The following is a 13,697-nucleotide window of genomic DNA, read 5'->3' as shown; positions in this document are numbered from 1 at the left end:
TTTTTGAAAATATTATTATTGTTATTGTTATTATTTAAAATCAAAGCTTGAATATGCTGCCATATGACAATATTGAAGAAGGAAATTAAGTTCAAAATGTTGCTCATAATAGATTTGAAACATAGCGTATGTTATTGCATAAGTATAAGAAAAAAAATTACTCCTAAAACTATTACACAAGAGAGGGTTACAGTACTACCAGATAATGACGGTAACTTTTTATCATCTCCTAAAAAAGTAATTTTTTTTTTTGTGTGTAATAATAAGTGTTGCACTAGTTTTAATAATTGATATCAACCAATTTATAGTTTTAAATCAACTAATTAATACCCGTGCATGCTTGATCCTAATATATAACATTGGTTTGTCTTTCAAAAAGTGAAAGGAGTGTGAATCATTTGGCCATATCAAGTGTTAAATGGAATGCGTTCACTAACTCATTAAATTCTCTAAGGTGGTGTTTGGTGAATTGGATAGAAAACAAGGAAAATGTTCTCCTAAAACTTTAAGGAAACTATAATGTTGTTTGGTTTATGAAATTTATTTTTCATTGGAAAATGAATTTCTTAAAGTTGAGGAAAGTGAATTATTTGTAAAGGGGTGAAATTTTGTTTTTTGCAATGTTTGGGAAAAAAATAAGATCATTTTGCCTTTATGGAAGTTTTTTAAATTACATAGGTATCTATTTATTTATTCATTTTTCAAGGACATATTAGTCTTTGCATTCATTAATCTTGACTTTTTAAAACCCAACTTAACAATGAAACCCATATTCATAATAATTTCTTTTCCACCAATCAAACAATGTAATCTATTTATATGAAATTTATTTTCTATGAAATTTCAATTCTATTTATCTTCAAATATTTTACAGCAAACTAAAATATAGAAAACAAAAAATACAAAATAGATAATTGATGCAAACATATACAAAGTATTTCTTTAGAATAAATGCACTCTATTTTGATTTTTGACAACTCCATTATATTTTTTAAACACCCAAATGCTGATACTACTTTATTATAATATAATAATAAGAGTTAATTCAAACGGATGTCCCTTATCTTTTATGACAATTTTAAATTTAGTCTCAGATTATCGTATTTTATATTTAACACTTTAAACTATCATATTTTGAACACTTTTGGCTCGACTTTTTCGATAAAACCCTATTTTAGGTAATGATATTTTTGTTTCTTCAATTTTGTTATTATTTTCCAAATGAATTAATTATAGCGGAGGTCCATTGTCTTTGATAGTATTTTCAAATTTAGTCATAAACAATCGTTTTCGGCATTTAACACCACAAACCATCATATTTTGGACACTTTTAATCATTTCAATGAATTTTTCAAGTGAAATCATATTTTAGAAAATGGTATTTTTCGATTCTAACCATCATTATACAATGAACCATGATCTACGTTGTAAAATGAACAATTAACGTATATATTCATTTTTAGTGTACTACACGTTCATTTTTAATGTAATATAAATTCTTTTTTAACGTATTATCTAAAATTGAATTTCTAGTACATTAAAAATGAATATTTAGTGATCGTCGTAGTTTGCCTTATTCTGAAGTAGATAAACCGACAGAGTTTAACAGGCTTTATGGTCGGGGCTTTTGATTGGGCTAAACAGTGGGCTTTTGGGGGCACATTAACGTTCGAATAAGAATCCGGCCCAAACATGTTAACTTTGTATATATTAATTCAGAATTCCCGCGCGTGAATCATACTACAAATCCGCGTAATTAGCACGCGCTTCAAAATAACGCTAGCTAGCAAAGCAAAGCATCCCCCAAATATATACCCTTTCCGCCTCGCTAGGTTCTTCCACTTTCCGGTTTCCGCCATCTCATTTCAGCCCTTTCCATTCAAAATTCGCAGCTCGCACCCAACTAACCCCCCCTCTCTTCTACAACCCTTCAAAATCTCTCTTCTCTCTCTCTCTCTCTCTCTCTATATCTACACTCAGATACACACACTTTCTCTCTCTCTCTCTATATCGGCAATGAAGAGAGGTGCAAAGAGAAAGGCGAGCCAGAAGGACAAAGCTCCTGCGGAGGCGAAGGAGAAGAAGACCACGAGGAGGAAGCAGCAGAGCAAATCCGCGGAAGAGAAGGAGAATGAACCGGAGCCGGAGCCGGAGCCTAGCCAGTCGGCGGAGGAGCAGAGCCAATCTGCTGCTCAGGAGGACACGGAAGAGCCTAGCAAGTCTTTGGCTGAGGGCGAGCCCAGCAAAAAACCTACCAGGACTCGAGCTAAACGAGCTAGGACTTCCAAACAGGACACTGAAACCGAGTACTTCCCCGAGAAGCGCAATTTGGTATACATGTTTCGTTTTTCTATACTTGCGTTCCTCCAGTTTTCGTAGTGTAGTAGGGTTATTTTGAATTACATTGGGGTGATTGCTTTGGATTTGAAGTTGTATTTTTGATCTGGTGCTTTGGTGAGGACGCTTGATTTTTCTGTACAAAGCCAGCTGTTGCAGATGTGTAATTATGTGTGAGTATAGCTGCATATTTAGTTTATTGACATCTTTATTGGAACTGTATGGGATGAGGCTGCTAGATACAAAATGAAATGTCTCACTTAGCCTTTAATTTAGTTTATGTGGTTCCAATTATAGAGAAAAGGGAATGAATTACTGATTCAGTACTGTAAATGCATACATTTGCTCCTAGAAATGCCTTACTTTTGTGTATAAAACAAATGACTTGTATAATGTTATCTGAAGTTGTTTTCTTATTGTCTTAAACTAAAAGTAGCTGATGCTCTTTTTGTAATTTCTGTTTTATCTCATGGGTATTTTAAAGATATTTTTGATCCAAAGTATTGCTATAATTATATATTCTGAGAAAGGCTTTGGGAACTGCACTCGTCATTGTAGTGGAAACTAATTGATTCAGTTGTGGAAGAATCTCAAATTTGCTTAATTTTTTTTTACTATGTGTTTGCAGGAAGATCTATGGCAACAAGTTTTCCCTGTTGGTACTGAGGTTTGGTTCTGATAACTTTCTTATCTTCAACAGGTATTAGATTGACCTATGCTTCCTTTTTCACTCATTGTCTTTGGTTCTTCGCATTTTCCTGTTTGCAGTGGGATCAGCTGGACATGGTCTATCAATATAAATGGAACTTCTCAAATCTGGAGGTTAGTATATTAGTGTGCAATGAAATTTCTGTTTTGTTATGTTCTCTAGAAATTCATTGTTTGAATTTTCAATTGCAAAGTTGACACTATATAGAGAAGAAAAATGAATCGTTTTTTTTGGTGTGCTTATTAACAGGAAGCTTTTGAAGAAGGTGGAAAGTTATATGGCAAAAAAGTCTACCTTTTTGGCTGTACAGAACGTAAGTGCCAAATGGACCTTACTTGCATTCTCTAGATTGTAGATAGTGCTCACAATTGCTTTCCAGTCAATTGAATTTAAGCTTTCTATCTGATGAACAAAAATATTCTGCAATGGTATTGATGTGGCTTTCATTGAAATCCAATCACATTGTATGTATTGTTAACAATATGATTTAGAGTCATTTCATGTTGGCAAACATTATTTCATCAATTGCAATTTCTTGTTATCAAGTATCTTGTTATAACTCATTTTGTAAGTATCTTAATATTGGTTTCTTGCTATCAATTATCTTCTTCTAATTCATCTTTCTTTATTGCAGCACAATTGGTCTCATTTCAAGGTCAAGCAAAAGTTACATGCATACCAGTTGTGGTTGCTGTAAGTTCTTAAGCTTTTTGTATTAGACCTGTCAGGTTGTGAGTTGTCTTTTTGCTGGTAGTGCTTTGAATTGTTCTAAGTCTCCTACGTGTGTTATGGCATAGTGAGTAATGCAATTTGATGTTTTTTTTTTTTTTTTTTTTTTTTTTTTTTNTGAATTTCTAGTACATTAAAAATGAATATTTAGTGATCGTCGTAGTTTGCCTTATTCTGAAGTAGATAAACCGACAGAGTTTAACAGGCTTTATGGTCGGGGCTTTTGATTGGGCTAAACAGTGGGCTTTTGGGGGCACATTAACGTTCGAATAAGAATCCGGCCCAAACATGTTAACTTTGTATATATTAATTCAGAATTCCCGCGCGTGAATCATACTACAAATCCGCGTAATTAGCACGCGCTTCAAAATAACGCTAGCTAGCAAAGCAAAGCATCCCCCAAATATATACCCTTTCCGCCTCGCTAGGTTCTTCCACTTTCCGGTTTCCGCCATCTCATTTCAGCCCTTTCCATTCAAAATTCGCAGCTCGCACCCAACTAACCCCCCCTCTCTTCTACAACCCTTCAAAATCTCTCTTCTCTCTCTCTCTCTCTCTCTCTATATCTACACTCAGATACACACACTTTCTCTCTCTCTCTCTATATCGGCAATGAAGAGAGGTGCAAAGAGAAAGGCGAGCCAGAAGGACAAAGCTCCTGCGGAGGCGAAGGAGAAGAAGACCACGAGGAGGAAGCAGCAGAGCAAATCCGCGGAAGAGAAGGAGAATGAACCGGAGCCGGAGCCGGAGCCTAGCCAGTCGGCGGAGGAGCAGAGCCAATCTGCTGCTCAGGAGGACACGGAAGAGCCTAGCAAGTCTTTGGCTGAGGGCGAGCCCAGCAAAAAACCTACCAGGACTCGAGCTAAACGAGCTAGGACTTCCAAACAGGACACTGAAACCGAGTACTTCCCCGAGAAGCGCAATTTGGTATACATGTTTCGTTTTTCTATACTTGCGTTCCTCCAGTTTTCGTAGTGTAGTAGGGTTATTTTGAATTACATTGGGGTGATTGCTTTGGATTTGAAGTTGTATTTTTGATCTGGTGCTTTGGTGAGGACGCTTGATTTTTCTGTACAAAGCCAGCTGTTGCAGATGTGTAATTATGTGTGAGTATAGCTGCATATTTAGTTTATTGACATCTTTATTGGAACTGTATGGGATGAGGCTGCTAGATACAAAATGAAATGTCTCACTTAGCCTTTAATTTAGTTTATGTGGTTCCAATTATAGAGAAAAGGGAATGAATTACTGATTCAGTACTGTAAATGCATACATTTGCTCCTAGAAATGCCTTACTTTTGTGTATAAAACAAATGACTTGTATAATGTTATCTGAAGTTGTTTTCTTATTGTCTTAAACTAAAAGTAGCTGATGCTCTTTTTGTAATTTCTGTTTTATCTCATGGGTATTTTAAAGATATTTTTGATCCAAAGTATTGCTATAATTATATATTCTGAGAAAGGCTTTGGGAACTGCACTCGTCATTGTAGTGGAAACTAATTGATTCAGTTGTGGAAGAATCTCAAATTTGCTTAATTTTTTTTTACTATGTGTTTGCAGGAAGATCTATGGCAACAAGTTTTCCCTGTTGGTACTGAGGTTTGGTTCTGATAACTTTCTTATCTTCAACAGGTATTAGATTGACCTATGCTTCCTTTTTCACTCATTGTCTTTGGTTCTTCGCATTTTCCTGTTTGCAGTGGGATCAGCTGGACATGGTCTATCAATATAAATGGAACTTCTCAAATCTGGAGGTTAGTATATTAGTGTGCAATGAAATTTCTGTTTTGTTATGTTCTCTAGAAATTCATTGTTTGAATTTTCAATTGCAAAGTTGACACTATATAGAGAAGAAAAATGAATCGTTTTTTTTGGTGTGCTTATTAACAGGAAGCTTTTGAAGAAGGTGGAAAGTTATATGGCAAAAAAGTCTACCTTTTTGGCTGTACAGAACGTAAGTGCCAAATGGACCTTACTTGCATTCTCTAGATTGTAGATAGTGCTCACAATTGCTTTCCAGTCAATTGAATTTAAGCTTTCTATCTGATGAACAAAAATATTCTGCAATGGTATTGATGTGGCTTTCATTGAAATCCAATCACATTGTATGTATTGTTAACAATATGATTTAGAGTCATTTCATGTTGGCAAACATTATTTCATCAATTGCAATTTCTTGTTATCAAGTATCTTGTTATAACTCATTTTGTAAGTATCTTAATATTGGTTTCTTGCTATCAATTATCTTCTTCTAATTCATCTTTCTTTATTGCAGCACAATTGGTCTCATTTCAAGGTCAAGCAAAAGTTACATGCATACCAGTTGTGGTTGCTGTAAGTTCTTAAGCTTTTTGTATTAGACCTGTCAGGTTGTGAGTTGTCTTTTTGCTGGTAGTGCTTTGAATTGTTCTAAGTCTCCTACGTGTGTTATGGCATAGTGAGTAATGCAATTTGATGTTTTTTTTTTTTTTTTTTTTTTTTTTTTTATCATTAACATCTCCTCTAGAATTCTAGATTTTTGCAACTGCAAGTATCTATTGTGGACTAGTTATATTGTTCTATCAAAACCATTTTTCCAATTACATCCCAAGGTAGACACTATAAAGAGGTTCTGCTTTGAAGTTCTGTTCATAAGATTCTCTACTTTAAAGTGCATAAATATATGTATGAAAATTGTAAAGCCAATGAATTACATATTCATCAATCTATTGGAGTGTTTGTGTGTGTATATATATCATAATTTACTGCATTGATTAGTATTTGGATTTTCCTCAATTTTCTTCCCACATTTCTTCTTTGACAGGTGGTTTCACCTTTTCCACCTTCAGACAAAATTGGAATAAACTCTGTACAGAGGGAAGCTGAAGAAATAGTGCCCATGAAACAGATGAAAATGGATTGGGTTCCATACATACCTTTGGAAAATAGGTATTTTCATCTTTTTGTTCAATCCTATTAAATGGATTCCTACCGAGTATGCTTACGTTCTTTTTCAAAGCAAATAATTCTTTTCAACTTCCTTTATCCTTCAGGGATTCTCAGGTTGAAAGACTTAAATCCCAAATTTTTATATTGGGTTGTACTCAAAGAAGGTATAATTTCATCATGCATTCAAATTCTGTTTAGAAAATTTATACTGTTGGTTCAACTATCCTATTGTTGGGGGACCTAAATGCATTTTATAAACTTGGGTCCTTCTAAAGATTTATATTTCACCTTTGAGGTTCTTCCATTTGAGCCAACAATTTTTGGGATTGTGATGCTTCCATGTAGTTTATCATTTTGCAATTAGGATGAACACTTCTACCGTTCCTTTCACTAAGTTAGGTGTTTCTACCAAAAATAAATTTAATTTTGACTGCTGAAATCTTGCGTTAGTTCATCTCCCCCCATTTCCTCTCGCTCTTTCTGTTTTCCCTTTCCCTTTTGAGTTTGTGTAATGCAAATTTTGGCCTCCAAAGCACACACCTTTTTTATGATTAATATCTAATATCTCTTCATTGTTTTCATAGGGCTGGCCTAAAACATTTGAAGTTGGAGCGTGTGAAGAAGTTTGAATATTGCCTACCATGTGAGTCACCATATATTCCCTTGCTAAAGATTTGAATTTGTTTCTTTTGTATCTTCTATGTTGTCATTGATGCTTTTCTTTCAAATACTCAGCTTTGTACTTAGGATGTAGACTTTTTCCTTGAGTTTATAAATGCTAGACTAACATTCAAATCAATTGGCCATACCTGTAAGTAGGTTTGACCCAGGATTTAGTATTCTGTTTTTGGAGTGTATTTGTTAACTGTCACTTAATGAATGTTTCTAATGTCAGGTGTAAGCAACATTCTCTTGCTTTGGTTCACATGGAAAATATGATGTATCTTATGAGATATAACTGATGTCAGCTCTCTTAGAAAAGACACCCCAGTAATAATCATAGTAGCTCACTAGCTCTAAGTCTGCTTCATTTCATCATTTGCCCATGAAATTCTAATGCCTGCAGAATTTGTATTCTGCTCTTGTTTTACACAAACCATGTATGTGCCTTCTACTGTACTGATCGTCATTGATAAAACCTAGTAACATTGTGCGTCACTTCCTAATTAGCTGCTGTGTCTCTTTACTACTTTCATGAAATCATGAATGTGGTTTAAAATTTCCTGCTGGCTAATTAAAGAACAAATGCATTTGAGTCATATGTATTAAGACCATATCTTGAAATCATTATATATATCAGCAATTGTCTATGGACTGTTCTTTTTAGTGATTTGCTTCAATTGGAAGTTTACTGACAATTTTCTATTCTCTTCACAGATTTCTACCAGCCTTTCAAGGAAGATGAGCTTGAACAGAGCACTATAGTGCAGATTATATATCCAGAAGAACCCAAACCTGTAAGATTTCTTATGAAATAAAAGTGCTACAGATATTAGGTGACATTTTTACTATATATTTCCATTTTGTTTATAATTGAGCTTTCTTCCAGGTTTTCTGCGAGTTTGATTGGGAACTTGATGAACTTGATGTAAGTGGCTTAATCACTGTCCCATCCCTTCTCCCTCTATCTGTGATTGGTTCAGTCAACTGACTCTTAAGGAAATTCCTGTACATTTTCTTATTCTAATTAAGGAAATATGCCCACATGAAAAGTATGTTTTAGGTATTCTCCAGTATAAGTCTTTGATACTTGTTTATACTGATATTACAAATATTTATCATTTGAAACTTTGAGAGGTCTCTTGGCCAATGTCCGTTATTTTCTAAAACTAGTTTAGCTGATGATGGGAAATAATTTAATACTCTACCAAGTTCTTGTTTGGCCCAGTTGGAGCTTATTAGAAAAAAAGGCTTTTCTGAAAAGGAGCTCTAATTTGCCTATGGAGGCCTTTTTCTCTGTTTAATAATTGGCATAGCTTATGCTTTTTGGAGTATAAAGTATAAACAAGCACCAAATATAAACCGTGAAGTATCTATTACTTGAGCAGAAAAGTGCATGTATTTCTGAATGTACAAACCATGCCCTTGCTACTGACTTTGATTGTTGATCATATAGGAATTTACAGACAAACTTATTGAAGACGAGGAGTTGTCGGAAGATCAAAAAGATGCCTTCAAGGTAAACTTATTATTTGCAATAAGCATGTAACACTATCTTGAACTATATGTGTTGTATTTTCTCTTGGTAATTGATGATCTTAAATTAGTTTACTTATATATTTATGTTCTTTTTATATCAGAACTTTATTAAGGAAAAGGTCCGTGAAGCCAAAAAAGCTAACCGTGAGGTATTTGGTTAAAGTTTCCTGCAAACCCCACCCTTCTTCCATCTTCCCTTTTTCTATTTCCTAATACTTTCAGGAGAAATATCCTATCCTTTGTGTTTTGAGCACAATATCAATTTTCCATATAGGCAAGGGAAGCCCGGAAAAAGGCAATAGCAGAAATGAGCGCGGAAAAAAAGGCTGCATTCGAAAATATGAGATTCTACAAGTTTTATCCTGTGACCTCACCTGATGCTCCTGATGTATCAAACGTGAAGGTCAGAATCATGATTTATATTTTTTTCCTTGTTGGTGTAATTAGTCTATGTGCATTTATGGCACAGCATAAATTGGGGTCATTAAAACATAGTTGCTCTGGGTGTAAATCACAAATTGGAATTGTAAACACCTGATAATAAGGTTCCATAATAAGTTCCTAGCTTTGATAACCTTTTTTCCGTAGAAAATAAAATGGATAACCCGAGCAGAACTTAATTCCCTCAACACCTTTTTAACTAAGAAAATCTTTTATGCAGTGCTTCTAATCATATAGCATAGATGTACTAGTTGTTTGGTTTGCTGTCTACACCTTGAATGCTTGATTGTCTCTCTGCTATCAATCTGCAATTTATAATCGTTCTTTTAAAAATGTATAGTAATATACCCTGGGAAATTATCATGAAAACTTACAAACATGCTTCATTCTGACAAGTTGAATTTTGTTGTGAATCTTTTCTTGCAGTCTCCATTCATAAACAGATACTACGGGAAGGCTCATGAAATTTTGTGACATACACCTCCTCCAAGTAGGAATTTAATGGAGGAAATAGAATACCCCCCATTTTGTTCTAGAGCGTAAAACTGATGACTCATCAGTAGCCCAGAGCTGCCCAAGTGCAGCTCAATTGAGCATGTATTCTAAAGTCTAGCTTCTATTACAATTTCATAGCGTATGTACTCCGTAGAGAGAGAGAGAATATGAAGATGAGAATTGAATTGAATTTTGTTTTCTTCTGATCTGGTCTCTAGATTCGATGACACACATGTCAACCCGTTGATGATGGATGTTCTTAAGCTTAGTTTTAGGATTCTGAAGGTCAGTGAAAGCCTTGGATATGTTCCCGTTTTATTTCTCAGCATATTGTAATACTTTGTCAGAGAATTTGTTACCTTATGACATGTTATTCCTCCTGTTAAAGCTGTTAGCAGCAATGTACTATTATTAACATTGTACTCTTCTGGTGTTGGGGTTTTGTAATACACATTTTTCTTGTACTATCAATTCAGGAGTTCAATGTGTATTCTCTGCAATATTACATAAATCGTGTTTCCAAGGAATAGGAATGTGAGTAGTGATAAATAATCCATATAGAAATGTAGTTTGGGGTATGTAATTATATTTCATAGAGAAAAGATTATCGAGAATATTAATTTTTTTGTGTTTAGAATGATAATGAACTTAGAATAAAGATAAATATGCTCTTATGCAATAAACTTTGTTGTTGTGGATATAATATATATGATGCATATATAATTTAGTATTTATATACATTAATATTTATGTTCGTGAAGATATATAGAATAAATATTAATAAATGTTATTAAATATAATGCACTGGTTGATACTATTAATAGACTATAGCACAGAATTTAATTATGATATACAAAATTCATGCTCATAATACACATATACATAAACACGGTAATGAATATGACTTAAACACTTAATATAATACACAAAATTCATATTTATAATATACAAAATTCATGTTCATCATATGTGTTTATGTGTATATGTATTGTAAACATGAATTTTATGCATTATGAACATGAATTCTTGAAATTAAATTTTGTGTATTGAATTAGTGTCTACAATATAATAATATTGAGCCGGTTAGTGGTCTAGAAACAATGTTAGCCCACTGTTGCCGCCCGAACCAAGTTTCCCACTATTCTTCCAAACTCAAACATCTACCAGTGTATACAGTATAAAAACGCGGCAAGGGTTTCTGACACTTCTCCCGGTTTCTTCCCAAATTCATCAAAATTTCTTTTGTGAGCTGAATTGGAATGAGAATCGAGCGATTTTAACTTTCTTGTTTTGGAAGAAAATCCGAAGCGGATGGATGTAATAAGTTCACTGCCCGCAGAAGTGAAGCAAAGGATTTTGGAGTGCTTGCCGATTCGAGACGCGGCCAGAACTGCTGTGCTCTCAACTCACTGGAATGATGTTTGGTTGCGGCTTGGGCGGCTTGTGTTTGATCGAGAGTTCTTCGAATGCTTCTCCTCAAGGTACGAAGATGATGAGGAAGGCGAGGAAGGTATGGCTCAGATTAGCACAATAAATGATATTCTCTTGCTCCGTGCTGGAGCCGTTAAGAAATTCACTCTACACCTTGAAGACGTATCGGATCCTAAGCCCCGGCAGTCTGATTTAGATCTGTGGTGTCGTTTTCTTTCAAGAAATAGAAATGACCTAGAGGAACTTGAGTTGTTTATTTCGCGTATCCATAAGCTGCCGTCTTATATATTCTCGTGCCGGACAATTAAGCAACTCTCTCTCGGCTATTTCATTTTCGATTTGCCGATCCCTGGCCCTGGATGTATATTTCCCTGCCTCACTTCATTAGTTTTCTGGAATGTTGAATTTAGTGATAACGTTAAGGGAATTGGCTACACTATTCCTAATCTTGAGGAGCTGTCCTTTTGTTGTCAAGGGATCACTAATTTTGAGATCTGCAGTCCAAAACTTGAAAGATATACTGTTGCTGATTCTCTGTTTGGGAGGAAGCTTGATGAATCCAGATGTTTTACGCGTTATTTGCAAATAATTACGACCCTTAGCTTGAGTGCCAATTTGTTGCCTGTGCCGGTGAGAAATGAGAATCTCTATACTGTACTTTTGCATTCTCTTCCTTTATGCAAATGGATTGATTAGTAGGAAGGATTGACACTTGACAGAGTTCTTTCAATGCTCATATATATATATTTTTGAAGTGTAAAAATGCAGAAATCGCCAGAGTGACATTACCAACCGCAATAAATTTGAAAACGATTGATCTGTATGAGTTAAATGTTTCATGTCCAGAGCAGCTTGCCTTTGCTTTGCAGTTGGTTCAGAATTCCCCCACCCTATGTGCGCTGAGGATTCTGGCATTCAATAGTGTAAGACACAAAACCCCTGAGGACTATATATATAGTTGGCAATCATATATGATGTTTTCTTTTCAATTCCTTGTTAATTTCCTCCTCATGGTTGTTGTGTTGTAGCTATGTTGTTGTGATATAACAATGGGTACAAGACTTATGGAGGATCCAAACAGTTGCATCATTAAGCAGGATCTGAAGATTCTTGACACAATCATGATTTCCGGGTTAGGTGGATCTACACTTGAAATGCTTTTTGTGAAAATGTTGCTTTCAAAATCTCCTGCACTGAAGATACTTAATATTATGGTATGTGCTGATGATAACTCCGAAGATGTCAATAGCCACCTAAGGGAGTTGCTGCTTTTTCCTCGTGCATCTCCGAAAGCACAAATTTTTTGCCTTGAACAAAAGCACAAATTGTTTTTGTTGAACAATGAACGTGACATCCGGCTCCTTTTTCGGACTATTTGAAAACATATATATATATATATATATATATATATATATATATATATATATATATATATATTAACCTTGTAGGAATTTAGCTCCATGGGTTCAGTTTAGTTTGGATGTAAAGGATGATGCACCTTGTTTAGTAGACTCCAAGAATGTTCTTTTTGCCAATGTTAATTGTACTAGATTTTACATATGCTGCTGGTGTTTCTTATGACTTTATTTAGAGCTACTCAAGCATGTTTCAAACTCATATATATATATATATATATATATATATATATATTAGCAATAATTGTGATGATTTAACAGGAATAAAGAATATGTTTGTATAATTAGTTGCAATAATAACTTGTACATTATACTTGCGATGTTGTATCCTTACAAATTTATTTCGATTTTACCCTTCTTATTAAGTTGTTAATGATGTTAAATGAGACATTTCTTTTATTTCTCAGCATATTGTAATACTTTGTCAGAGAATTTGTTACCTGATGACATGTTATTCCTCCTCCTGTTAAAGCTGTTAGCAGCAATGTACTATTATTAACATTGTACTCTTCTGGTGTTGGGGTGTTGTAATACACATTTTTCTTGTACTATCAATTCAGGAGTTCAATGTGTATTCTCTGCAATATTACATAAATCGTGTTTCCAATTCTCTGTAAATCGTGTTTCCAAGGAATAAGAATAGGATTAGGAATGTGAGTAGTGGTAAATAATCCATATAGAAATGTAGTTTCAATTAGTATGCGGTAGAAGGTGGAAGGCAGGATTTGTGCTAGTGAGTATGGGAAGGGTAATTTGGGACTCGCAAGGGGGAATGCAATTAAAATTTCATAAAAAAAAGATTATCGAGAATATTAATTTGTTGGGTTTAGAATGATAATATATGCTCTTACACAACAAACTTTGTTGTTATGGATATTATGAATCTATTATTTTATATATATATATATATATATATATATATATATATGGTGCATATACAATTTAGTATTTTTTTTACAATTTAGTATTTATATACATTAGTATTTATGTTCGTGAAAATATATAGAATAAA

At 34.2% G+C, this 13,697-nt stretch overlaps 3 protein-coding genes across 4 annotated transcripts; all 3 read left to right on the top strand.

The window, feature by feature from the left end:
• Nucleotides 1–1,841: 1,841 nt before the first annotated feature.
• LOC116020695 (protein HEAT INTOLERANT 4-like) lies at nt 1,842–3,782 on the top strand. The gene is made up of 5 exons (XM_031261190.1): nt 1,842–2,331; nt 2,966–3,004; nt 3,106–3,159; nt 3,296–3,359; nt 3,681–3,782. Exons 1-5 carry the CDS (start codon nt 2,017–2,019, stop codon nt 3,749–3,751), a joined length of 543 nt encoding a protein of 180 aa, XP_031117050.1. The 5' UTR covers nt 1,842–2,016; the 3' UTR covers nt 3,752–3,782.
• A 430-nt stretch (nt 3,783–4,212) lies between these two features.
• On the top strand, nt 4,213–10,310 carry LOC116020672 (protein HEAT INTOLERANT 4-like). Of its 2 annotated transcripts, XM_031261158.1 has the most exons (15): nt 4,307–4,331; nt 4,367–4,702; nt 5,337–5,375; nt 5,477–5,530; nt 5,667–5,730; nt 6,052–6,110; nt 6,580–6,704; nt 6,809–6,868; nt 7,289–7,347; nt 8,082–8,161; nt 8,254–8,292; nt 8,821–8,883; nt 9,005–9,052; nt 9,178–9,306; nt 9,771–10,310. In XM_031261158.1, exons 2-15 carry the CDS (start codon nt 4,388–4,390, stop codon nt 9,816–9,818), a joined length of 1,182 nt encoding a protein of 393 aa, XP_031117018.1. In that variant the 5' UTR covers nt 4,307–4,331; nt 4,367–4,387; the 3' UTR covers nt 9,819–10,310. The 2 variants fall into 2 exon arrangements, with proteins under 2 accessions (XP_031117017.1, XP_031117018.1); XM_031261157.1 differs by having other exon boundaries at nt 4,213–4,702.
• Nucleotides 10,311–10,961: 651 nt separating this feature from the next.
• On the top strand, nt 10,962–12,828 carry LOC116020670 (F-box/FBD/LRR-repeat protein At1g13570-like). The gene is made up of 4 exons (XM_031261154.1): nt 10,962–11,052; nt 11,137–11,900; nt 12,026–12,193; nt 12,299–12,828. The coding sequence occupies exons 2-4, from the start codon at nt 11,151–11,153 to the stop codon at nt 12,647–12,649; spliced, it is 1,269 nt and encodes a 422-aa protein (XP_031117014.1). The 5' UTR covers nt 10,962–11,052; nt 11,137–11,150; the 3' UTR covers nt 12,650–12,828.
• The last annotated feature ends 869 nt before the right edge of the window (nt 12,829–13,697 follow it).

Source organism: Ipomoea triloba, chromosome 5, assembly GCF_003576645.1.
Source record: "Ipomoea triloba cultivar NCNSP0323 chromosome 5, ASM357664v1".
Classification (NCBI taxonomy): domain Eukaryota; kingdom Viridiplantae; phylum Streptophyta; class Magnoliopsida; order Solanales; family Convolvulaceae; genus Ipomoea; species Ipomoea triloba.
Note: the sequence above shows the minus strand (reverse complement) of the source record. Positions and strands in the feature narration are given on the sequence as shown.